Raw genomic sequence first — 27,646 nt, forward strand, 5'->3', positions numbered from 1 at the left:
ATCTGTCATCTTTACCTTGCTCCCATCGACTGAGCTAGGTCTAGGAGGTTGAGTAACTGGGGCTGCTGGTTCTGTAGGTGGTGGAGGTGGAGGTGCAGCATTCCCCGAGGCGGGGTTTGCCAGGTTTGGATAGAAGGGTGAGGGTGGATAAGCTGGGTACTGTGTGTAGGGTGGGTAGAAAGGTGGATAAGGCATGTAGGTAGGGTAGGGGTTAAAGCTGGAGTAATCCGATGTGCCTCCCATCGGATACCCTGAACCCTGTGGGAAGGTTGGATAATGGGGTGGAAAACCATACCCCGAGGCCTGAACGCCTCCCTGAGACTCCCCTGTCCCTTCTTCCTGCATGCTCACATCCAGGTTTCCATCCCGCCTCTGATCCTCTTCCGTAACCTCCCTCACATCTGAAGAACTTCCTCCTCTATCAGTCCCCCTTCTGCTGGCATCAAAAGACCTTCTAGGGTCCCTTGACACTCTCTCTCTGTTGGCTCTACAAGACATTGCCCTAGGCAATGTAGGAGGACGGGCGCTCGTGCCCTCATCCTCAGGTGGCACTCCAGTCAATCGCGCAGATCGACGAGTTCCTCTCATCCTATTCTCTGAAAAACAGCTCATAACAAGCAAACATTAGCATCATATGGTTCATGTGGGCACACATGAACCCTCATCGCATACATCACATAGCATATCATATCATTAATGCACATGTACAAAATCATGGCATTTCACATCATCATACAAGACAGGACTCAACATCCTATCCTAGTGGACATGACCTTCCTATTGTGCTTGACCTTCTATAACATCTATGAGCCCGACACTCTAGGTCCGACCATATGAACCTAGGGCTCTGATACCATTCTGTAACGCCCCGAAAATCCGGACCGCTACTGGCGCTAGGATCCGGGTCGACTTAAGGCCGCCGGGACCCGTAGCAAGCCTGACATATAACCTGTAAACCTGTATAATCCCATACATGATCAACAACATGCATAAAAATTAAAACTTTTCTTCATACAAACTGTCATCTACTAACTCAACCTGTGCATACTCTGAACATATACATAACATAGTCCCTCTGTGGGATCTCATCAAGCCTTAAAGGCAAAACAACCTGTGTTGAGTTAGTTTACATAAACATCATAACATAAGATCATGTATATACAAAAGGGATTAACAATACATTATGGTCAAGCACAACTCTATCCTCAATAACCTCATTACATAACATCCTGAATATTTTTACATTTCATCATAATACAATTGTCATGTCCACACACTAACTATTACATACATATGACTTTTTCTTCTTGCCTTCTCTATCTATCCCGTACCTGCAAACCTGGGGGTTAGGGGAGAGGGGTGAGCTAGATGCCCAGTGAGTAGAACTGTAAAAAAGAATATTTAAAACATGCTATCATGAAATGCGTCACTGCACAATCAAATCACACCACGGATGGACTGATTCAAAAATCCCTCAACTCCATGCCCGGCCCTATTATGGGCACCACAGGACTTCGTATTGCCCGGCCCTATTATGGGCACCACAGGACTTCGTATTGCCCGGCCCTATTATGGGCACCACAGGACTTCGTACTCGGAGTTATTGCCCGGCCCTATTATGGGCACCACAGGTCTTCGTATTGCCCGGCCCTATTATGGGCACCACAGGACTTCGTATATAGAAGGCTAATGAATCATCCTAATGTCCATCCACTATCATCTATCACAACAATACAATGCGGCATAGTCGTGAATTCTAATGCAAACAACCTATAATATGATCATGATGCATGAAGCATGATAAAAGCATTTCATTTCTTAATTTAAAAAAGTTAAGTTAGTTCCACTCACCTCTGGCTGACCCTGACAAACTCTGTAGCAGCTGGCTCACTGCTGGGGTCCTTGGTTCCTCGGGTCCGAACCTACACAGGTGGACTCCAATGAGGGACCAAACACACAAAAACATAACTCTAATATATTCCCCAAAAACCCCCTAAAACATCCTGAAAATATCACATAGAGATATGCATGAAGTGGCTGAACAGGGCACTTTCAGCGGCACCTTCGGCGGCCGAAAGTCCTGGACAGAGACGAAACTCAGGTAGGTTCGGCGGCACCTTCGGCGGCCGAAAGTCCCAGACAGAGACGAAAGTCTCTTTTCGGGGGCAACTTCGGCAGCCGAAAGGCCTGCCTCCCCAGCCATGTTCGGCGGCCGAAAGTGCCTTCGGCTGCCGAACCTGGTTTCTGCCAAAGGGCAGAAACTCGGTTCCTTTGTGCATTTTTGTCTCCAAACTCACCAATCATGCATATACCTCACTTAAAACATGCATACAAGATCCTAGGAGCCTCAAAACATCAATTACCCCAACTACAACACTTCAAGCATACTCAAACATGCCACATTGTTCATAAATCACATAAAACCTAACATTTGCTTAAAAACTCTTACAACCCTATACATGCCATTCTACCCCATAAAATCACTTAAAACTTACTTAAAACACATGAGGAGCTTAAGATCGGCTCTTACCTCTTGAAGATCGAGAGGGAGACGACCTAAACTTGGAGATCCACGAAAATGAGCTCCTGAGTTCCCAAAGCTCCAAAACTTGGTTTAAAAGCTCAAAACCTTCAATGCAAGCTTAAAACTCAAGAAAAATGGTAGAGATTTGGAGGAAGAGCACAAGAGTTGCAAAGGGAAGGTCGGAAGCTTGCTGTGGCCGAAAATGGGAGAAAGCTCGCCCATTTCGGCTAAGTGCCCCATTTATAGGTGGCTGGCCAGGCCACGTTCGGGGGCCGAATGTGCCTCCGCATCCATGCAATGTTCGGTGGCCGAACTTGACTTTCGGCAGCCGAACCTGAACTTCCCTAACTCATGCCTTCGGGGGCCTAACGTGCCTCCAAAACGCATGCATGTTCGGCGGCCGAACTTGACTTTCGGCGGCCGAACCTGGGTTTTCCTCCAATGCTATTTTCATGCAAAAACTCATTTAGTTTCATACTTTAAAACCATTAAAAACATGAAAACATTTTATGAAAGCATGGTTCTACCCTTCTAGAGGTCTCCGACATCCGAGATTCCACCGGACGGTAGGAATTCTGATACCGGAGTCTAGCCGGGTATTACAAGTGCCTGACAAAGTTTTCGATATAATCAAGCAAGACAATCTAAACCCTAACTATACATACCTGCTCTATGTAAATTAGCAATTAGAGACAGAAACATTATGTTCACCCTACTAGGATTCCTATCAGTGAGTAGGGAACCCCCAATGATATGCAGAATGTAAGCACAAGCATATCTCTGGACTACTTCTTCGTCAGTATCATCTAGTAGCTCATTAAAATTTTTGACTAACCAACTTAATGGCAACGAGCTACCCCGCATTATATTAGCGGGATGTACGAGTCCTAAAGTATCTTGACAGTACATTACCCAATTGATAACAGAATTACCTACAATAGCATTTCCATCAATAGGTAGGCCCGAAATAATACTGATGTCCTGGAGAGTAATTGTACACTCTCCCACTGGCATCATAAATATATGCGTTTCTGGAAGTCATCTCTCAACCAGTGATGTAATTAAATGATGATCCAGAGAAAAGAAATATTATTTGACAGCACCATAAAATCCAGAAATTTTAAGATAGGCCTCAATACGGGGATGAAAATTATGCTTCAAAACACTCACATATCGCCTATAATGTAGTGGCTCATTTTCAATTTCCTCATTCCAAACCGACTGTGATCTATGAGACTGCTATTGTGTCAATAAAGACTAATCAAGAGGGCCCGGACTCGTGTAATCACGGTAATTTTGTATGCCCGTCATATCTGTAAAATAAAATGTGAACAAATATATCATAAATTGATAATAATTATCATTAAAAATATAAGTACGAGTAACATGCAATTTTATCAGATACTTTCACATACGATAATTGTGTAATATCATGCAAGTAATTTGTACATTTATGGGTCACATTCAAAGTAGTATGTGTAAGAAAATTCACAAGCAATGTCGATGTACATATCATATTTTTGGTATTATGTTTCATAACTAGTCACTTGCAAAGTCATATTACATGTTATAAATTTGCAGTATGTATTAGAAAAGTCACATGCAAAGTAATATTACATATCATAATTTTGTAGTATGTATCAGAGAAGTCACATGCAAGATAATAATACATGTCATAATTTTTTAGTATGTATCAGATAGTCATATGCAAGAGAATAGTACATGTCATAATTTAATACTATATATGAGAACAGGTCACATGCATGGACATAGTACAATGTCATTATTGTAATAGTGCAGTGCAGGTGACATGTAATGCTTGTGATCCAAACTGTATATAAATATGAAAATTCAGCATCCTTGTGTGATCATAAAAGAATGGCTGGAAGTTCATCATTCAATAGAGAAAGTCGAGTGTGGTTGCTTCAAAATTTCAATGACAACTATAAAAAAGAGAAGCATGGTGATCATAGAGAATATTATGATGGTTTGAGAAGAGAGTGGAGTTTCAGGTTTGACGAATCAAACAAACTTGTTGCTGATTTGCAGTTATTGGGTGCTCCTATTATAAAACGTCATTCTCTTAACATGGCAATGAATAATATAAGGGCATATGAAGAGAGTCTCTGTATCATTCGAAAAGAAAATAATAGATTGTTGTTTCATCGTTACAGGTTTTACATGTATAAATTGGTAAAAGAACAAGCAGCTGTGGTGGATCGTGAGCTCACAGAAGCTGAGGTAAGAACTATAATGAATTATCTAAATCATGCATTTGATAAAGAAATATCTGATGAACAGTAACTGTTACCCTATATTATCTACTATCACAGTTTAATATTTGTGGTGGCAAATAATTATATTGTTATGTTATCTACAATTGGATGTGTTATAAATGTAATATGCAGAATGTATGTGCTTTGTATTGCTATATTATCTACACAGAAGGTATTATGAATGTATTATGATTAATAATTTTTTAATACTTAACAAAAGAAAGGTACGCATAAGTATCATAAGCATTAATGTACCAAATATTTTTTTCCACTCAAACATTTTACAAACCATTCTAATATTCTTTTCGATTGTTACAATCATCATCCGACAATGGTACATCGAATTGGTACTCTGGCGCATTTCCTAAATTATAAAAAAAAAATTAATATAAGACATACATTTTTAGTTGAAAATTTCAACTCCTCCAATAATATGAAATAAATATAGCAGATTAATTTGAGAGAAATATTCAAAGGTGAAAAAATTTAGTTGATAGGGTTGGGAAGAGAGAAAATGTAGATTAATTTTAAAGAGTTTGAGAGTTGATAGAAAATTTTAAAGACCGGAACTGTATAGGAGAAATATTAAGTTGAGAAATTTTGGTTTAGATGGGTTGGGAAGAGATATGAAATATTAAGGAGAGAAAATTTTGTTTAGATGGGTTGGGAAGAGAGGAGAAATATTGAGAAAAAATTTTGTTGAGATGGGTTGAGAGGAAGAGAGAAGAAATATTGAGAGAAATCTCAATGGAAGAGAGAAAAGAGAAGAGGCAGGGAAGGGGTGGAGAGAAAAGGGATGGGGCAAAAAAGGACCGGATTTTTATAGTGGGGGAGATTCTAATACCGAGCTTCAAAAGCTCAGTATTAGAATCTCTTAGAGGTCCCCTTTACCGCACTTTAAAAGTGCGGTAGAGAAGGGCAGACTCTCTGACAGGTGCCGGAATTTCTGCACTTGGCAGAGATTCTACCGCACTTTTCAAGTGTGGTAGAAGACTTCAGCAGGAGGCGTGCCTGTCTCCTGCTGACGGGGCAGAGACGGGTCTTGTCTCTGCTCTCTTTGTTGACGGGGCATAGACAAGACCTGTCTCTACCCTCTTTGCCAGGTGCAGGAATCCCTACACCTGGTCGATTCTACCGCACTTTTGAAGTGCAGTAGATATATAAAAAAAATAAAATTCTACTGCACTTTTAAAGTGTTGTAGAATTTTTTTTATTTAAAAAAAACTTCTTTTTGAGTCAACGGCTCTCTACCACACTTATAAAATGCATACAGCTGATTTACCGGACCAGGGTTTCAGAATTATTCTTCTTTTTTTTTAACCTATAATTGTAAAAAGCCTAGTTATTAACGTAATCGCTATGTTCAAATGGAGACTTTTTAATATGATTAAACTGTTTTTTTTTTTTTTTTCAAAGATAAAAGTTCCATAGCAAAAAGGCCAAGTCCAGTAAACGAGTTCAAATAGGTTCAATTACCCTAAAGTCCAATTAGTCCATAATCTGAAGGAAATGATCCAATCTAGTAAAATGACCCACCCTGGTTTCCAACCAAAAACACATTGTTGCCCTTAAAATTCATATTCGAGTTGAATTGAAAGATCTGCTAGAAAAGCCATTATTTCCCTATGCTCATCTTCCACTGAGAAGACTTAGAAACCTACTAGAAACTCTTACAAACCACGAGTACCATTTAAAAACTCAATAGAAAGAGCACCAAAATTACTGCGGGGAAAAAACTCAAAAAAATAGAAGCAAACTCATCATAGACCATAGGAGAGGTGTAAAAATTAGATCGACGTGATAGAGGTCTAGCAATTTCATTCTTGTGTAGCTTTTTATGTTGGGATAACAACGAAAACGGTTGTGTATTATGAACGTCACCAAAATGACTAGTCTCCAGCTTTCAAAAAACAAACTGATAGTCACACAGAGTCTCGCCTGAGAGGTAAAAACAAACCACCTATAAAAAAACAATACATATAATAGTAGATATAACCATAAAAACACATAAAAAAAAAGTTTTTCAAGGACAACTCTTTGTTTTTAAGCGAAGATCTGTAAAAAAGAAATCTCTCTCTAAAAAATAATTAGAGAAAGAGATAACTGGTCATGATTTTTTTTATGATTAAAATAAATAAAAAATAAAAAAACACATATTTATATTTTTTTTAAAAAAAATGAAAAATTTAAATTTTATTACGATCAAAAGCCAATATATCATGAATTAAAGATGGCGAGAATAGTTCCCACCCTACCAAATCAGACCAAAAAAAAACCTAAGTAGCGCAAGTAAATATGTATTTTTCTTAGTCTCATCGATTAACAATCTAACATACTACTTGTAATATTATCATGTCTTGATTGATAAAGTAGTGAGTAGGAAGCGTACACCACACTTGTTTAAAAGTCGGCTTGAATTATTTAGGCTTAAGGTTTGTTTTGTAATTTGTTGGAATTTTGGAAATTGTTATCTCCTTATGGAAATGAAAGCTACAGGACCTTTTTTAACTATTATTTAAAAATAAATTTAAATTAAAAAATAAAATTCATTATTGTCAATTCAAAATAGATTTAATTTTTGCAAAAATAAAAAAAAGGCAAAGAAGTGGTTTTTTTTTTATGTAATAGAAGAAATAAAGCGATGTCTAGGTTGCTGTTTATAAGAAATAAAATTAAAATAAATATACTCTTATACTAATTAAGACTAATTTTTTAAATATCTGAATTAAAATTATAATTAGAGCGAGCTCCATTCAGTTTAAATTGAAAAAATCAACTAAATCGAATTAATTTGAAAATTTAATTCGATTTTTTATTTATTTTGATTTAGTCGGATTTTTAATTTTAAAAATTGCCGTTATTTCGGTTCAATTCGATTTTAATCAGAAAAAATTAAAAAAATTGAACTGAACCTATTAATAATAATAATATATTATTTTTAATAATATAGAGAGATTAGATCATATTAATGTTAAAATATTTTAATTAAACTTTAAAATACTATAAAAATAAAGTGTAAAAAAAATTATTAAAAATTTAAACCGAATAAATTGAATCGAATCAGACCGATTTGATTTAATTCAATTTATATTCAAAATCGATTCGGTTTGATTTTCATAAATATTAAAATTTTGATTTTTAATTTATTCAATTTAATTTGATTTTAAACCGATCCAATCAAATGCTCACGCCTAATTATAATCCATGCAATCTGTAATTTTATAAAAATTAAAATAATTAAATATAAATTACTCATATTATTAGTAAATTATTGAAAAAATTAAATTAATCGACGGCAACCTAAATTTTATTAATTATATTATAAATTTTTATAAAATAATAAAATTACTCTTATTTATTTATTAAAATTTAGGGTATAGTCAATGTATGTGCTTAATTTAATATTTTTCGATAAAGCATTGATAATATGATTATAATTGTTATAAACTTGATATTGAAAAAAAAATCACAACTGATATGTAAAATCTTACAGGAATTTAGGAATATATTTTGACCCTGGATTTGCTAATTATGTGGAAAACCGTTGATTTGATGGCATGAGAGGATTGTTTGTTACAATTTTACTTTAAAAAAGGAATTTGAGACATTATTTAACCAAATCCCTCTCCTGTTATCTCATTTTCCAACCCTTTACCGTGTGATTTTCTTTTCCCCAATTTCCTTTTCCCTGCCGGAGGGCAGAATCTTCAGCCATGGGTACTCTTCTCATGGCTCCTGAAGATTTTGCAACAATGGCAGGGATTGGGGCAGCCCGCAATTTGACCAAGATCTGCATAGACTTGTATAAGATTGATTCAGCAGGTATATTTCACAATGTAAATCCTTTATCTTTCCCTTTCCCTCTTCTTCTCTTACAATTGTCTCTCTCCTGTGGAACTTTTCTTCTCATTTCAAAATTGCTCCAGCCTCTTGGCCTACCCATTGTCGTCAGGCAACTCTTAGTAAGCTCCTTCCCCAATTTTCTCCTTTCACTGGTTTCTCATTTTCTTTCTTTTTCATACAATTTCATAAACTTGAATTTGTTAAAAAGGGAAAGGGCTTCTAGGGTCTGATTCCTTCACCTCATGCACCAGAGGAAGAAATTGCCTGATTTGTAATTTTAGAAAAATTGTTATTTAGTTTTTATATTATGGATAAATTAATTTATCAATACATCATATCCATTAATTTTAGCTTTAAAAATTTTACTATTCATTATAACTTATTAATCCGTGTTATTAATTTATAAAAAATATATTAATTAGTCATTTAGTATGTACTTTTTTTTTTTAATTTAACTATTGAAATTAAGAAAAAAAATTTACTATATTTAGTACGTTCTAGATTTTTTTACCATATTTCACCATTATGATCCATTAGTAAAAATTTTAAAAAGTAAAAATGTTTTAATTTATATTTTAGAAGGAATCAACTAAACGAATGAGTTTTCACATATTATATGAATTAAATATTTCATATTTCTGTAATTTTTTTTTGTCTGGTTAATTTTTCATTTGTGGACACTAATCAATTGTTCATGAATCACAGGGTGGCATAATTCTAGGTCCTACACTTCTATGTAGGAGCCGTCAACTTGCAAACTTATTTTTTCCATTGAAAGGGATAGTAATGATGGATTTTGTGTCTTCCTTAGGAAATATTCTTTACTTCTTCCTCCTTGGTGTTCAAATGGATCCATGGTTATTGAAAAACATAGACAGAAGGGCTGTTAAGATTGGATTTTTTTCTGTAGCTGTGCCTCTGGGAATGAGCACAGCCTGGTGTTTTTACCTCACCTCTCATACCAATGTAGACCAAAGCATAGCTAAGTCACTTCCTTCGGTTGCTCAAGCTGAGTCTGTGCTTGCATTCCCAATTGTTGCTCAATTCTTGGCAGAGCTGAAGATTATAAACTCAGAATTTGGCAGTATAGCTTTATCTTCTTCATTTGTAGCTGGGTTGTGCAGTTTCTGTATGAGAACAACTATTGTTCTCTTGCAACAGTCAGCTGGTGACAATTATGCAGCACTTCAAACACTTATTAACGGCGTTGTCCTTATAGTTCTTATAGTTTTTGTTCTAAAACCAACAACGTTGTGGATGATCAAGCAAAATACAGAAGGAGTGCCCTTCAAAGAAAGCAATATGATTTGGCTTCTTTTAGCAGTCCTTTTCACCGGCTGGCTCGGCCATGCACTTAGTTTGTACATTTACTTTGGACCTCTTGTTTTTGGGATTACTATACCTGCAGGGCCTCCAATTGGTTCAGCTCTAGTTGATAGGCTTGATATCCTCGGCAATTGGATATTTATGCCCCTCTACCTCGTAAAAAATGGGTTGCTCATTAATGTCTTCAGTGTCAAATTTAAAAACTATATTATAGTGCAAACTGTTGCCCTTGTTAGTTCAATTGGCAAGTTTCTGGGAACATTGTTAGTTGCCAGCTGCAGCAACATGCCTCTCAGGGATGCTGCTTCACTAGGCCTTGTGATGAATGCCCAAGGTGTGCTTGAGCTTAGCATGTTTAAACTGATGGAGAACGAAAAGGTAAGATCAAATTTTCATAATTCTTATTGCAAGTAAGATGAGAACAAACTATTATTGCCATTGTCTTGATGTGATGAATTTGGATTTTTAATGATGTGCAGGCAATTGATCATGAGGTGTTTGTAACCATGGTCATATCAATCATGCTTGTAACAGGAGCTATTGCACCTATCATTAAATACTTGTATGATCCTTCAAGAAGGTATGCTGTTGGCAAGAGAAGAACTGTGATGAACTTAAAACCCAATTCCGAACTCCGGGTGCTCGTATGCATTCATGAACATGAAAATGTTCTCTCTGCTATCAAACTCCTTGAAGTCCTAAATCCCACAAGAAGAAGCCCTTTATGTGTTTATCTTCTCCACCTCATTGAGATTGTTGGCCGCGCAAACCCCCTCCTATTCTCCCACAGCTTGACAAAGACGTCCTCTAAGAAGGTCAAGAAATCAGAACATGTAGTCAATGCCTTCAGACAATTTGAGGATGACAACAATGATCTAATTGCACTTTCCCCTTTTACTGCAATTTGTCCAACTAAAACAATGCATGACGATGTGTGCAGACTCGCACTAGACAAAAGGACTTGCCTCATTATAGTTCCTTTCCACAAGAGATTCCAAGCGATTGGTAATGTAAGTTTCCACAACAAGGCAATTAAGATAACAAATGAAAATGTGCTTGCTAAGGCACCATGCTCTACTGCAATCCTTGTTGATCAAGGGCTTCCGGATACTCGAAGGACTAGCTTGGGTGGTCCATCTTCATATCGTGTTGCTGTTCTCTTCATGGGCGGACCTGATGATAGGGAGGCACTGGCAATAGCGGCACGGATGGCTGGACATCCTAGTATCAATCTCACAATGATACGGTTCATTGATAATGGAAATGTTGCTAGTTACAGTGCTTGGGAAAAGAAGCTTGATAATGAAATTGTGAGCGAGTTTAGAACTGCTACTGCAGGAAATTGTAAGGTAACTTATATAGAGGAAGTGGTGGTAGATGGAACAGGAACTGTTTCAGCGGTTAGATCTATGGAAAATCGGTATGAACTACTCATAGTAGGAAAGCATCATGATAATAAATCATCATTTTTATCAGGGCTTGCAGATTGGAAAGATCACCACGAGTTGGGAACCATTGGTGATTTGTTGGTTTCATCTCAGTTCATGGACAAAACTTCAATCTTGGTGGTGCAGCAACACAAGATTGTCAAAACTAAAGATCCTGAGATTGATAGAATTGCACAAGATCTGGAAGCAGAACATCAACCAATTTTTAGGAGAGTTACATAGTAATCCTCAAAAGCCAGATGACCTGTACAAAAGAGAATTAGATAAAAAGAAGAAAGAGTTACATAGTAATCCTCAAAAGCCTGATGACCTGTACACGAGAATTAGATAAAAAGAAGAAGAGAAGAAGAAGAAGAAGAAATTCTGAGACTGAATTTCAAATTAGTCTGATCTTATTTTTGGCATGCAGATAACTGATTTTGATGAAAATTTTATTCTTAGCTCTGTTGAAAACTAGTGGGGAAGAAACAAACTGTAAAATATTCATACGAAGCCACCTTTGTCCACTCTGAGGAGCCAGATTTTGCATCTGAAGCTTGGCTACCATCAATAGTGGCTATGTGTACATCAGTTGACAAAGAACATCCATAGAGAAGGCTTCAACTGTCTAACATCTGATGATTTGAAAACAATATTGTTTAAGGTAAGTTAACCTAGAGAATGCTAATACAGATAGTGGTTCCGGAAATTTCATACGCATTTGAGTGTATACATTCGGCCAATATCTATTATTATTACAATTATATATGACTCTTTAATTTCCTATTATTACTAATAGTATCTTACTTTTTTAATTTTTTATAATTTTTTTCCTATAAACAATAAAATAAAAACTTCAACATATATATTTTATTTTTAATAATAAATAAATTATAAAAAAAATTATAACCAACATTATTAATTAATTGATATTAAATGCATTCCATGAATAATAAGAAATATATGAGATATTATCAAATGCACAATTAATCCTATATAATTATGTCATGTAACATAAATTTATACTTTTTTTATATATTTTTAATTTTCTATCTATATAAAATAATAACTAATATATATATTAAATGCAATTTATTTATCATCACTATTAATATAAAAAATTTTAATTTTTTAATTTTTTTATATAATAATTACAATTTATTATATTACTGATCTTTTAATTTCCTACTATTTTTTAATATAATATATTATTTATATCGTAATAAAAATTTTATTATATTTTATTAATTATTGTATTTTTTATTTTAATAATAAATATAATATTAAAATGACTGTAATAGATATATATATAAATCTATAACAAAATATTATGTTTTTACTATTTCACAACATATTTATTGGATAATTTTTTGAAATTATATCTAATATAATCTAATTAATAAATATTATATATTTTATTTTTTTAATATGAATAATTATATAAAATAAATATATATAATCGATTAAAATTATTATAAAAAATATTAATTGTGATAAAGCATAAACATTAAAGAATTAATAGAATTAATTACTCAAAATATTATTAAATTAAAATTTTATTCAATTCAAATAACTTTAAAAAAAATAGATATAAATAATTAAAATATAACAAAAAAGTAAAAAAGTGTTGGCAATACTCAAATTAAGTCTTACAAACAATGAACAGTTAAAATTATTAAATCTGAATTATTATAATTTATTATATTAATAATTGTGATAATTTTAATTTCTTATTTTTTTAAAAATATATAAAAAAAAATATGTAATCTTGTATGTCCATTCTATATAACCTGCTGAAGATTTAAAATTTTTTTATTATATGTTGTCTTTGTATCTAGAATAAAATGTGTGACCGTACAATTCTTACAATGCAAGCGAACTCAATTATCTTGATAGATAGAAATTAGATGAAAATGATTAAATATTGTGATTTTTGTATTTCATTCTACTTACCACACAAGTCAACTCAATTCTCTTAGATAAATAGAAATTGGATGAAAATTATTAAATATTGTGATTTTTTTATTCCATTCTACTTCTCCGCTGGACAGTGCCACCGTCCAGATTACTATTGCTGTACACCGCTATTAAAGTTTAGTAAATTTTATTTTTTTAAAAGTGTGATTCTATTGAATATTAATTATATATGATTGTAAATATTAAAATTTTTAATTTTTTTTATATAATTAAATTTATTGATGCATAGTTTTTTATTTAATTAATATTTGAGATTTTTAAATTTTTAATTTTCCTTTATAATTATCTACTTTATTTTATAGCAATAAATTTAATTCTCCTTTATAATTATCTGTAGGAAATTTCCATGGCAGTATAAGTAATGAGCATACACCTTTTTTTTAAAAAAAAAAATATTTGAATTAGTTAGAAAAATTATTAAATAGAATTGATTTTCTAGTGAGAGGAAAGTTTATTAATCATTAAGGAATTTATTTTTACAAAATAAAAGATCATTTTATGGGCTTTGAAAATCTTATAAACTCTTTTTAAAAGAAATATTATTAAATTTTTTAATTTTTAAAAAATTTACTAATTCATTTATATTTTAAAATTATTTAATTAAAATATTTTTATAGTTTGTAAAATTAAACTGTTTATATTTCTATAAAAAAAACTATAAATAAATTTTTTAATCGTTGATTAAAATAATTAAATATTATAAATATTTAAAATTATATTAATTAAATAATATTTATATTTTTTTTTGAAATGGTAATATTTATATTTAAAATTAGAAGAATTAAACAGTATAAATATTTAAAACGAATATTTTTTAACATAGCTTGATTTTACATAAATATTTTTTAATTGAGTAATTTTGACAAACAATAAATTCTTTAAAAATCTAAGGATTTTACTGCAAATTCTTTTTATATAAACTTATAAATACCCTTTATATTTTAATATTGCAATAAAATTATAAAAAATAAATAATTTTGAAAAATATTATCCACGTACAAATTACCTTTTACAAATTTCTAAATTTTAATTTTTTTATTTCATTTATTTTATAAAAATATTTTTTTAAAAAATGTTTTTTATATTTTTTAGTATTTAAAATATTTTAAAACATTAATTAATAAAAAAATATTTTCCTAATTCAATAAAAATTTATTTAATTTTAAAGAAAATAACTTTCAATTTTAAAAATCTTATCAACACTTTTATATAAATTTATTAACATATTTATTTATTTAAAATTAAAATTAAATAATAAAAATTAAGTTATTATATTACAATAAATTATAAATAAGCACCGTAAGACCGTTAATGTAGTAAGAATTTGTAAATAATTATATCCAATCCAAGCAAATAAAGATTAAAACATCTTCCACACTCAATTTATCATTAAGTTACGTCATTTATTCGACAGAATGAGTCTCGACACAAAATTACTATTATTATACACAATTTAATATATATTTATTACGCCTGTAATTATAAAATTATTAGTCTATTAACGAGCGATCTTATTAAAAAATATTTTCAATGGTTCATAAATAATATTTTTAAATATAAATTATTTTTTTGCAACCAAGCCAAAGCTTAACAGAATAATTTATAATTTAGGTTTCATTTGTTTCAGGAAAAATATTTTTGAGAAAAAATATATTTCACATTTTTTAGTGTTTGGTGCAGAAAATTAATCAATAAATTTTTTTTAATAACAAAATTAAATTATTTTAAGAAAAATAAATTTCTGTGAAAGACTTTTATTAAAACTTTATATATTTTATTTTTTAAATTTCATTTATTTTACAGAAAATATTTTGTAAAAAATTATTTTTTATATTTTTTAGCATTTAATGCACTCAAATTTTGTTAATTTTTTGGACAAGAAAAAATAAGTTATTTTAATTTTTTTTAAGGAAATGACTTTTTCTTTTAAAAGAAGGAAGCCATTTTTTATGCATATGAAATTTTTATTAAAATCTTTATATATAAATTCATTAATAAATTTTATTTTTTAAATTAAAATTAAAAAATAAAAAATAAATTATTTTGTTGAAAAATAAAAAATATTTTCATAAAAAATATGTTGCAAATATATTTTTTTTCATAAAAAATAGTTTTAAATTAAAAATAGACAATGAGAAATAAATTATTTTATTAAAAAATTAATAAAAAATATATTTTAAATATAAATTATTTTCAGAAATAAATGGATGCTAGATTTCATTTATTTGCAAAAAATAACTTTATATTTATAAAATTTTCTATGAAAATTATTTTTCTTGAAAAATATTTTACGATAAAGTAATTTATTTTTCATTTTAATCCTAATTTAAAAAAATATATTATCAATTTTATAAATAGAGATTTTAATAAAAATTTTTAAAATATGAAAAATTACTTATTATATTTTTATTAAAAAAATTATATTAATTTATTTTTCTGAATGTTTTAAATATTATAAAATATAAAAAATATTTTTTTAAAAATATTCTTTTAAAAAATAAATAATTTCTAAATATCTTTTATAAAAAATAATTTTCAAATACAAATTATTTTCAAAAAAAAGTTATTAAATAATAGCACCATTATACTTGGTTTCTTGACCTCAAAGGGTCATTTTGGTCCTTAAGTTATGAACTCATGTATAGTATTTATATTTAAAATTAAAGAAATTAAATAATATAAATATTTAAAGTGATTATTTTTAACAGAAATATTAAAATTTTTTAAAAAATAATTTTATAAAATATATATTTTTTAATTGAATAATTTTGACGAAAATAATGAATTTTTAAATATTTAAAGATTTTACAGTAATTTTTCTTACATAAATTTATTAACATCCTTTATATTTTAATAGTGTAATAAAATTATAAAAAATAAATAATTTTAAAAAATATTATCCACATACAAATTACTTTTACAAAATGTCTAAATTTTAATTTTTCTTTTAGGCTCCATTTTGATTCATAGAAAATTTTTTTTAAAATATTTTTCTGTATTTTTAAATATTTAGAATAATTAGAAATTAATTAATAAAAAATATTTTTTAATTAAAAGAAAAATTATTTTATTTTAAGAAAAAATATTTTTTATATTTTAAAAATCTTATTAACAGCGTTATGTATATAAATTTGTTAACCTATTTTATTTTTAAAACTAAAATTAAATAATAAAAAATAAATTATTTTATTAAAAATATTTTTAATGATTATGAAAAATATTTTTTAAATACAAATTATTTTTCACAACTAAACGAATCCTTAAAATAATAATTTCTGATTTAAATTTTATTTATTTTAGAGAAAAATATTTTTTAAATTTTTTAATATTTAAAAACAGAAAATATTTTTTAATTAAAAAAATTAAATCATTTTTAAAAAAATGATTTCATGACTTCATTTTTTCAAAATGGGATGTGATTTTTTACATTTTTAAAATCTTATTAAAATCTACGTATATATAAATTTATTAATATATTTTATTTTTAAATTAAAATTAAATAATAAAAAATAAGTTATTTTATTAAAAAAATATTCCAGAAAAATATTTTTTCTTTTACATTTTTTTAGGTTTATAACACTCTAAAAATTTAAACAACAAAAAATATTTTTCTTGATCGTATTTTAAATAAATAATTAATTTATTATTTTTTAAATTATGAGACTTATAAATTATTTTAAAAAGTAGAGATTAATATGTAAATTTTATTAAATAATAACCCAATTATAAGTTATATTTTTTCCTTTGAATTAAGGATTTTGCTAAAATTTAAATAAAATAATCCTTTTTAATTTAAAAAATAAAATTACATAATAATTTAAATTATTTTTATAAAATAAATGGTTATATTTTAATTAATGTGACGATGAACAGAGCTTTGTTGGAGTTTGGCCTCATCAAGATATAAGTCCACTAAATTGTGTGTTTCTTCAAAGTTGGATCCCAATTCTTGAGCTTCGGTAAGGGAGTCTTGTGGGTGAGACATTTTTGTTGGCTTTTGAAGCTCTGGTTATTTGGAAAGGTAAGAGTTTGATGCTACTCTCTTCCGGTGCTCTTCATGGTTTTGTTCATATTAAGGAGATGGGTGGCTATCGCCTGAGATCCAACGATAACAAAAGGCAGCGACAGCGGTAGCGGTGACTTCTCTTACTTCCCTTTTCTTTTGAGGCCTTGGGCTTTTATTGTCATATATAACTGCTTTGATAAATAATTAATATTTAAATATTTTAATTAAATTTTAAAATATTAAAATTAAAATATAAAAAATAAAAAATTTATTAAAAAATCAACCGGTTCATTTTTATTCAAAATCAATTCAATTTAATTTATTGAATTCAATTTTAAATCAAACCCATTAAATACTTACTCTTATCTCTCCGTCTAATTTTTTATTAAAAATATTTTAAATCCTTAAATTATGTCAAAACTGAAACTTATATTTCTAGTGATTTTTTAAATATAAATAGTTTAATCCATATATTTAATTTTATTAAAATGAAAAAAATATATATTATTTTTACATAGTGACCTTCATTAAAATAAAAATATAAAAACTGAAATATTGAGTTTATTTTTACATAGTGACCTTCATTAAAATAAAAATATAAAAACTAAAATATTGAGTTTAAAAATAGAGTAATATGTATAAATTATGATATATATAGCTTCAGAACCTAAAATTTTTTTTCTTATAATTATTTTTTAAATTAAAAATATAATTAGTATTAAAATAATAATTTTATTTTTTAATATTTCCTTATTTGTGTTGTTTTATTAAATTATCTTTAAATCAATAAATTTATTGTTTAATATATATTAAATAAACGTAAAATAAAAGGTTCATAAATATAATAAATTATTTTCTAAAAAGAAAGTGTCTTATATTTTAAAGAGGATAAAATATTGTATAAATATTTTAAATAATTTAATAAAAGTTATGTATAATTGTAATTATTAATATTTTTTTATAACTTATTAGTACAAACAAAAATTATTTAAAATGAAATGATTAATAAAAGTAAATTTGTCGACTCTATAATGAATATATTTTAATAAATTAAGCATTATTTATAAATAAATATTTTCAACTAAATTATAATATGAGTATAAAGTATAATAAAAATAGCTAAATACCTGTATTTGAATCTGAACTCGTTTATTTTTTTTTATTTAATAAGACAACTAAAATTTACCTAAATCCATAAACTCTTCAAAACCTTTCATTCAAATGAAAACTACCCATGGCTGCAAAGCATATATAATTTATTGCAAGCACTCATAAATTGCAGTGTTAGCATTTATTGACCTTGAAAATGGAGTGTCATGGCATTAACTCCATGCAGTAAAAGTTGCAGAGACAAAACGACGTCCAATGTCAGATTATTCCTCTTAAAATTTAAATCCTAGAGATGAGGCTTTTTACTCATTGTAAGAATCCTAGGATTGAGAATCATCCAAATAACAATAACAGTACTCACAAGAATTAACCATGAGTTTCACAAATGAGGCAAAACGACATAGCATTCATGACCCATCATGAAATTTCTCAGAAATAGCCAAGTCCTTGGAGTTATACCCATTTCCTGAAATCTATGTACAACCCTTCAACATCACTAGGGGTTGGCCTTGTGCAATTGATGTTGTCATATTAGGCTAAATATAGCATATTATGTATGGCAGATTTGAATTCTAGCACATCTTCTTCAACCACAGACATCTATAGATATCATTAAATGAATCATCATTACCTCAGTTTTCGCAAAAGCAAAAGTTATGTTCAGACAATAAGTTTTTACACTGCTTAAGCTTGACATAGAGACACACAATTATCAAATCATGATGATTTAAATTAATGAAAGAGAGATGAAACACAGAGAGGCAAGATGACGGAAAAGCTAAGATGGGATTTAACTGGGAGTTAATATTTGATCAAATGGAAGAAAAACCAATTTTTTCTGCAACAGAATAGTTAAAAATAAGCTTGATAACCGAGATATGCAACAGCTTAATGACAGCACTTCGACAAGAAATGAGGTTGCAAAGCCATTTTTGTTTTGGTTTTGTCATGGAAATTCAGCTCAGTCAAAGCATATAGATTTCTTGATTACACAACTATATAAGGCAAGTAATATTAAAGCAGAGTTTTGTAGGCTATAATTACATTGTTGGTCCAGCAGTGTGTTAAGTCGGATAACAGATGACATCCAAGGTCATATATATTTTCAAAAGCAGATGCTTTTTTTAGCAAAGAAGCTGATGAACAAAGAGGCTGGACAGTGAATTATGGGAGAAAAACATGAGCAGAAAGAGACCACATTGAGAATAATAGATGAGGACACAGATTTCATTGCCAACCACATGAATAATTGAGATCATAACATCTATGGTGAACAGCATCTTCTTCCTTGATTTTCATATTTAAAAACGAGCAAAAGGCCTCTGCCCTATAAACTATGCAATGTGTAAGCTGCACAGTAATATCAATCTGATGGTGAATATGCAGCAAGACCTACTAATTTCACAGCTTCTCTATTTGTTCTTTTCCCATCTCCATGTTTTACTCCACAAAATTCTTCCTAGGCCCTTTCAGACAAATTTCATTGGATTTATCACTTGCTCATGATTGTTCTATGAAGGTGAATGGTTTTCACAAATAGCCAAATCACTGTATTTATACTTCATCTTTCTATATTCCTGTCAATCTTCACACTAAAAACTAAATAGAAGAAAGATCAACAAAACAAATTGGTCCAATAATAGCAAAACAAATATGAATAAAGCGGACAAATATGTCATCTATTCTTGCATGGGAAAATAATCAAATCAACATGAGCTCAGGGAAGCACACATTTGAACCTTTCTATTATGAGCAGAAAATATTCTGCTATCACAATAAGCTATCACAATAAACAAGGATAAAGAGCATTATGAATCAACCATGAAACAGCCGCCAAAGCACTCAATAACAGAGAAATGTATTTTTTTCAAATCAAATATATCCAAGTCCAAGAGCAAATCATGCTTCAGCACAAAAGCTTAAAAATGCTATCTAATTTGCTGAAGGCACTCAAAAGTCCAAATGCCTATCAAGAATGCTGCTTCCACTTAATACTCCATGTCAAGTTGCCAAACTTCAAATACAGGTTATATACATCAAGTTCTTATTGCATGCTAATAAATCTCGACTTCCATAATTCAGGTAACTCTACACCTACGTGCACTTCACCACAAGCTCCTGGCCATATACCATGGACACATCTTGAGATTTGTGACATTGATATCCACTCAATTTTACAAGTTACAATAAAGTGATTTTGCAAAATCGGAGCCTTAAGGCAAAGATGAGCGCTGATAAGCTTTAAGAAATGCTCAGTGGATTTCAGTAACGGATTTACTCGGTCTACATTAAACATCTTCCTAGAAGAGCTCAATCATGTTTACTGAGATTCTTTTTCTTCTGTGGAGAGAGAGGGAGAGATGGATTACAGAATAGAGGCTAATGGTGTTGCCAGGTGTTGTACTTAAAGGTTCATGTTTCATGAACAACTGGTTCTTGACTTCTTGGAAGCTTGGAAAGGAAAAGGTGTCACAAATTGATTATGACCGATAGATGAGGCCATAGAGACAGACATTTAAGTCTTCTTTTTTTTTATCGTTTATTTTCTACAGATTAAGGGGGAAAAGCCCATGTAGCTTTTTGAAATATTAAGACTACTTAAATTGTATGGTTGTAATAAAAGCCACCAATTGGCAACCCTACTGGAGTGCGGCTGATACAATTGAAATATGGTTGTAATAAAAGAATTTCAAAAATCACATGAAGAACTATGATATTGAGTTGTAATCGAGAATGTCTTGACAGAATAGTTACAAGAACAATGGTTGATAGGCAATCCTTTGGAAGGGTTACAGACCATCTTTACAATAAGTCAGAGTAAAAACTCGTATCCTTTCAAACCTAATGGGAAGAACCATAATTTTGAGTAAAGATGCAGAACGGAACAAAACAGACAACCCAACAGCAGATTATGTAACTCCTCCAGACACTAAATAAGAGGTTAAATACATTCCTAAATAAAAATTCTTTGATGGAGACAATATTAGAGACACAAAGAGAGACAAAGACAAGTAAGATCAAAGTTGCAGAGTAGAAACAGCAAAATGTTTTTGCAGAATTGTAAGGTGATGACTAGAGAGAATAATTCCCAGAAAGAGGATAACAAGTAAATGCATATAGCAGACACCCAAATGTGAAAATTAATTGTCCCATTGGAAAACATTTTCTTGTACCAGATAATTAAGAAGCTTTCTAGATATGAAAAGGAAACTGGACAGCTATATGACTATTCAATCTCACAAACAAACTGATCATCACTTCATCCAGACCAAGATAAGAACAAAATAATTAAAGATGCCTTACACTATAATCAACACACCTCTCTGAATTAGATAAGAAGTTAAGCCCAAACCCAAACTATTTGGCTGTGCACAATTCCACCTGCACAATCCACACCAAAAAAACAACCATTACAAAAGAGACGACCTAAATAATTGCACACCAAAATCAAAAATCAAGAAACCATAAAAAGCACCTGTATATGGAGGGTGATGAAGAGAAAGTAAGAGGCAAACCAGATCCAGTCCCTATTGAATTCTCTTATGTATCTTTTTTTTTCTTTTTTCCTTTTTGGTCTCTCTCTCACATTTTTTTCATCAATTATACAACACAAAAACCATTACAAAAATCACTCAGCGTCTCTCAACATCAAGAATGCCTACTCTGAACTGCTATTACTGTCCTGAACCTTGAGAATCATCCTTAGCAGGATTGTGCTGTTGTTGCTGGTGCTGTTGCACTCTAGCCTGCCCCATCTGCTGATAAATCTGACTCAAAGTGTGTGGATTCAAAACCCCAATATGACCATCCTGTGACAAACCAAGCTCCAGCCCAGGAATCTGCTGGTTACTCGCACCCAATATTGAGGTAAAACTCATAGGACCCATATTATTTCCTGGCAAGTCAAACCCAGGAAACTCGATCTTTTGCAAATAACTAGAACTATCAGTCCCCAAATTCGTTGTTGCTGGACCAGTGGCAGATGAAGACTGGAACCCAAACCCACCCACTGGGGGCCATAATCCTGCTGTTGCCACATGATGAGGTCTGGCTAAATTACCACCAACCATTGCCCAACTGGTCCTACTACTACTGGACCCACCTAATTCATCAATCTTTTGATGCAATCCAGCTGATAGAGAGGTCCCTTGCTGCGAAATTGATCCACCAGCAACAGCCAAGGCCGATGCTGGTATTGTTCCTGTCCCAGTTGCTGCAATTATCGATGGTTCTGCTTGTTGTAACAGCCACTGTATTGTTTCTCCATCAGATTTATGACCCAGTTCCCTGGTCAATTGAAAGATTCTTGCTGCACAAAGAGCTGGCATCCTTATCCTTCTTCCTCTACCTTCAACCTTGGTATGTCTGTCTTTATTTGAGCTTCTTTTTGGTGCTAACTGCTTCTTTTGCTCTTCTTTGTCTGCAATTACAATCTGGAAATCTTTAATTTCTGCTGGTTTGTTCTCTCCCATGGCTGCCTGCTGTGGCTGTGGCTGTGGCTGTGGCTGATGGTGTTGTTGAAGGGTTTTAGGAGGAGGGTGGGTCAAGAAGTTAGGTAGTTCATGTGGGTTCTTTGAGTTTGAGGCCTTGGGATCCATGAACAGGAAGAAGAGGCAAAAATAAGCTCAAAAGAAAAGAGGGGTCCTCCTTGATTGAAGAAGGTGACCTGAAAAGTCCAACACTTTCATGAGTTTTCACTGTTTTTGGCAAGAAAAGGCTCAGAGGACAAACAAAACCATTTCACTCCTTAATATTAAATTCCTAAATATTCAAATTAGTAAATTATAAGCTTGCTTTTTTTTTCTTTGAAACAAGTGAATTATAAGTTGGTCTTCGCATATGCCAAACATTCCAAGTCGGTGCTTTTATTTTTAATTTCAAGCTGAAATCTCATAAAAATAAAAATTTATAATTATTTTCATATAATTAAAATAATAAATTTTGCATTTTTTCTTTTAAAATATTTTTCACTCAAATAATTAATAAAGAAATTTAGTATGTGTATAATTTAATCTGGAAACAGGGCAAACAATTCTTTTATTTAAATTCATTTATCAATTTGATTCATATAATTTTTGTTAGTCTTAAGATTTTTCAATAGATTATTGAAAATCTTTATTTTAATTTTTTTAATTTTAAATGCTCTAATAGTCTTACATATGTTTAATGAATTTATAAACTATAAATATGGGTGCAAAATACATTTTTATAATTTATTTTTAAAAAAATTATATTTATTGTTTTTTACACATGATATATTATATATTTATTTAAAATTTTAATTTAAATAGAGAAATTATTTTATTAAATAAAAAAATTAAAAAATATATTTTTTTAATTAAAAATTAAGAATTAAGAGTATAAAATCTAATATTTTTCAAATTTATTTAGATGTATTTTTTATTGAATTAAATTTATAAATATAAAAAATTAAAAAACTATTATCTAGTGCCTATGCTATAGAGTACTCAAATATCTCATTCTTTCTGGTAAATCTTTTTTAAGTATATTTTTCAATATATTAATATTTATTATTGCTAAATTAGCTGTCATGAATTTTATTTTATTTTTAATAATTATTGTAAAATTCGCTGCTATTTGATAGTTTTATATACAATGTATTGCTGGTAAAAAAAAAAAAAAAAAGAAAAAACGAAAGAAAGAAAATCTGAGACGAGCACATGAGAAGTGATGAAAGCACATTAAAATTCCATGAATTTTCCATCCTCTCCCATGCATGCCATTATTGCAACAAGCAATTTATGGTGCCATCTCTTTTAAGGAACTCAAAGTGCCCATGTGGATGCTTCTCCTCCTGACACCTGGATGACAACAACACTTGCTTCTAACACACCCTTCCCATAATTAGTATTATTAAATCTAAGGAGGGGGAATATAATTAAACTAAAGAAACTTAATTAATTAATTCTAAAAATAAAATAAAAAAAGGAGAGGCAGGGTGCATGTTGCAGTTAGATGCAAAGGATGGGATTGAGGATTTGAAATTTTTGATGGTTTGTTTGGAGTTTGGATATTAGGATCTTTGGTGGGTCCATTTCATTTCCAAAAGGCTTCTGACAGTACTTTGCTAATCTTGCAAAATATCCCCATTCTTAATACCTCCAACTTTATCATTTTTTTTTTTAAAAAAATTATTTGTATTGATTTATCAATGAAAACTCCAATTAAATCATGGAAAATGTAACACATGTAGATGAGTTGAATAAATTAAAAACAACAATAATAAAAAGAGATGGGATAACTTGTGAGCAATAGATAAACCAATTGAAGGCAAATTAGGGCAAAAGGAAAATTGAAGGCAAATGGGTACACCTGGCAAATCAATTAAATACCCAACTAGTTTGAGTGGATGATGCTCAAGAAAAAGACATGAATTCCCTTGAATTTCTCCTATGATAAAGATGCCTTATTTTCAATCCTACCTTCAATTTGATAATCTATAGTTTATTCAAACCTAACAAGAGATATAATAACAATTCTTGAGGTACCTACATGTGTACCTCTTATTTATATCACATACCTTACAAGAAAACAAGACAACCTAACACTGGAATTCTAAATTACACTAATTAAATTTTAATAATTTTTTAATATAAATGACTCAAATTAAAATTAAATTTGAGATTTTATATTAAGAAAGGAAAAGAGAGAAAATTATTATTAATAATGATATGGGTATTTTTTTTTTTAGTTAATTATAGCAAAAGTAACCCATTTTGATGAAATAACCAACTATCATAAACAAGTTACCACAACCACCTCTATTGATTTGAAGGCAATTGCTGAATTAGTGTTTACCAACTAATCTGCTACTCATATTTATGCCATTGATTAATATCAATAATGAGAAAGGCAACATAGATGCTATCGTTTTCTCTTTATTTTCTTTTTGACCTGATTGAAAAAAAATTGAAAATAATTTATCATTCTATAAAAGAAAGAAAAAGAGATAATTGATGTTTATAAACAGTAACTCCAACGCTCAAGTTAGTATGTTATTAAAGAGAGCGAGTGTAAATAAATTATTTGAGTTTAAGAAAGTATTTTAAACTTTATGTGTATTTTGCTTTTATAATGTTGGTTAGGGATTTTTCAGTAAATCCAACTAGTATCGATTAGTAAATAAGAAATTTCGTATTTATAGACGTAATGAGAATTTACTATATAATATTTTTTAATAATAATTTAAATATTATAAAAAATTCGATTAGTCATAAGAGAATGAGTCTTCTATCGTTTCAAGTACTATATATTGATTGGGTCTTTTTTTTTTTATATATATGAGACTTAAAATCACATATCATTAAATTCTCGCCACATGATTCCATTATATAGTAACAATACATAACATACTTTAGGCAAATATTATATTATATTACTTTTCGTTTAACAATATTTCGGTTAAATTATTTTTTTATATATTTTAAAAATAAATTAATGTGTGTTTGTCCCATTTTATAAATTTATAAGTTTAATTTCTATATTTTTATAAATATAGTTGTATTATTTAAAGTAAATCTTAGGATTCTATTATTTATTAAAGCTCGAAATAAATAATTTTTTGCATCTCATAAAGATAGTGGAGATTAAAAAAAATAAATAATACAGTTAAACTTATAAATTCTCTACCTACTTTCTTTCATTATTAAATTTTTTTTAGTACTAATAAATTTTATTTTTTTGATTTATATTGTGTAAATCTAATAAATAAATTTTTATTTAAACAAAAGATTTTTACTCATAATTTGAGATAAATTAAAAAAATAAAGTAATTATGATTTAGGAAAGAAGAAAAAACAAGGAGGGTCTAATTGCAAAGTTAGCAAACATTACCTTACTTATATATAATTATGAACAAATTTCAGAAATATTTAAAATATAACTCAGTACACTATCTCAAGTGAATATTTCATGTGATTTGTATATTCTAGAAAAAAAAAAAAAAAAAAAAAGAATTGGAGCATGGTCCAAAGTTGCTTTTTTTTTTTTATTATTTTGAAAATTCAAAAGTTGGAGATTGGAATGATTATAGTTTCACTTTTTACTATTGAACAAATACGGTTAAATATGAAAGGCAGGATATCATTAGAAAAGAGATCAATTTCCACACTATCAAAATATTAAATGAGAGATTTCTATGACTTTTTTTTATTTAAATGTGTTATTTTTTGAAAAGTTATTTTTAAATAAATTATTTAAATAAAATAGATAAGTAAATTATTTTTTTCATCGAGTGTTTTTTATTCTCTAAAAATAAAAAAAGAATCAATTAAATAGAAATAATTTTGACGCTTTATAACAATTTTAAATTCTTTTAATTAAGTTACTTCCGACCAAATAAGATCTACGTGTTCAACCAAATAAGATCTACGTGTTCAACACTCCACTCCCTTCATTTGACTTCCACAGCATCAAAATTCACTTTTAACATTAAATTTTAATATTAATAAAAATTATCAGTAATCATATAGTGATGTGTATTAACTGTGTAATCTAAAATTTTTAATAACCCTTTCACATTAATTTATAATATTACTGCACATAATATATATTAGTCATTATAAAAAAATATATTATTTAGCGATGATATAAGAAAATTTATTAATTAATTTTTCAATTTTAAAAAATATATTAAGTTGATTAATTAGTTATTTTATTAATTTTAATAGTTAAATATTATAAAAAAATATTAATATAATTTTAAAGATATTTTAATATATTTTTTAAAATTGAGAGGTTAATTGATAAAATTTTTTATACTATAAAGATTAAATAGTAATTTTTAAAAAAAAAATATTATTTAACCTTTATTATTGAAAAAACTCACTAGTTAATCACTCAATTTTAAAAAATACTTTAAAACGTTCTGAACGTTTTAAAAAGTTTACTAGTTAATCTCTTTATTTATTTTTTCATTAAATATTTTATTATTTAGTCTATAATTTTAAAAAATTTATTAATTAGATTTTTCATATTTTTAAAAAAATTTATTAATTAATTTTTTCGAATCATGAATATTTTAAATTTTTTTATAATACTTAAAAATTAAAATTAATTAGTTAATTTTTAAAATATTAAAAATATTTTAATATACTTTTTAAAATTAAAAAATTAATTAATAACTTTTTTTTCATAT

General features: G+C 29.2%; 2 protein-coding genes across 3 annotated transcripts; one reads left to right on the forward strand and one right to left on the reverse strand.

The window, feature by feature from the left end:
• Positions 1 to 8,407: 8,407 nt before the first annotated feature.
• Positions 8,408 to 12,180, forward strand: LOC110626115 (cation/H(+) antiporter 15). Of its 2 annotated transcripts, none has more exons than XM_021771866.2 (3): positions 8,408 to 8,762; positions 9,349 to 10,347; positions 10,449 to 12,180. In XM_021771866.2, exons 1-3 carry the CDS (start codon positions 8,514 to 8,516, stop codon positions 11,637 to 11,639), a joined length of 2,439 nt encoding a protein of 812 aa, XP_021627558.1. In that variant the 5' UTR covers positions 8,408 to 8,513; the 3' UTR covers positions 11,640 to 12,180. The 2 variants fall into 2 exon arrangements, with proteins under 2 accessions (XP_021627558.1, XP_021627559.1); XM_021771867.2 differs by having other exon boundaries at positions 8,488 to 8,622.
• Positions 12,181 to 21,686: 9,506 nt separating this feature from the next.
• LOC110626762 (transcription factor TCP20) lies at positions 21,687 to 23,232 on the reverse strand. The gene is made up of 2 exons (XM_021772838.2): positions 21,965 to 23,232; positions 21,687 to 21,870 (listed from the first exon to the last, which is right to left on the reverse strand). Exon 1 carries the CDS (start codon positions 23,085 to 23,087, stop codon positions 22,164 to 22,166), a length of 924 nt encoding a protein of 307 aa, XP_021628530.1. The 5' UTR covers positions 23,088 to 23,232; the 3' UTR covers positions 21,687 to 21,870; positions 21,965 to 22,163.
• Positions 23,233 to 27,646: the final 4,414 nt, after the last annotated feature.

The sequence above is a fragment of the Manihot esculenta genome, chromosome 11 (assembly GCF_001659605.2).
Source record: "Manihot esculenta cultivar AM560-2 chromosome 11, M.esculenta_v8, whole genome shotgun sequence".
Taxonomy (NCBI): domain Eukaryota; kingdom Viridiplantae; phylum Streptophyta; class Magnoliopsida; order Malpighiales; family Euphorbiaceae; genus Manihot; species Manihot esculenta.

Excerpts from the sequence above, each read along its gene's own strand:
- LOC110626115 (XM_021771866.2), top strand. The coding sequence starts at position 8,514 with ATGGGTACTCTTCTCATGGCTCCTGAAGATTTTGCAACAATGGCAGGG. Across the intron at positions 8,763-9,348 it reads TTGTCGTCAGGCAACTCTTA|GGTGGCATAATTCTAGGTCC; the intron begins GTAAGCTCCTTC and ends CATGAATCACAG. Across the intron at positions 10,348-10,448 it reads AACTGATGGAGAACGAAAAG|GCAATTGATCATGAGGTGTT; the intron begins GTAAGATCAAAT and ends AATGATGTGCAG.
- LOC110626762 (XM_021772838.2), bottom strand. The coding sequence starts at position 23,087 with ATGGATCCCAAGGCCTCAAACTCAAAGAACCCACATGAACTACCTAAC.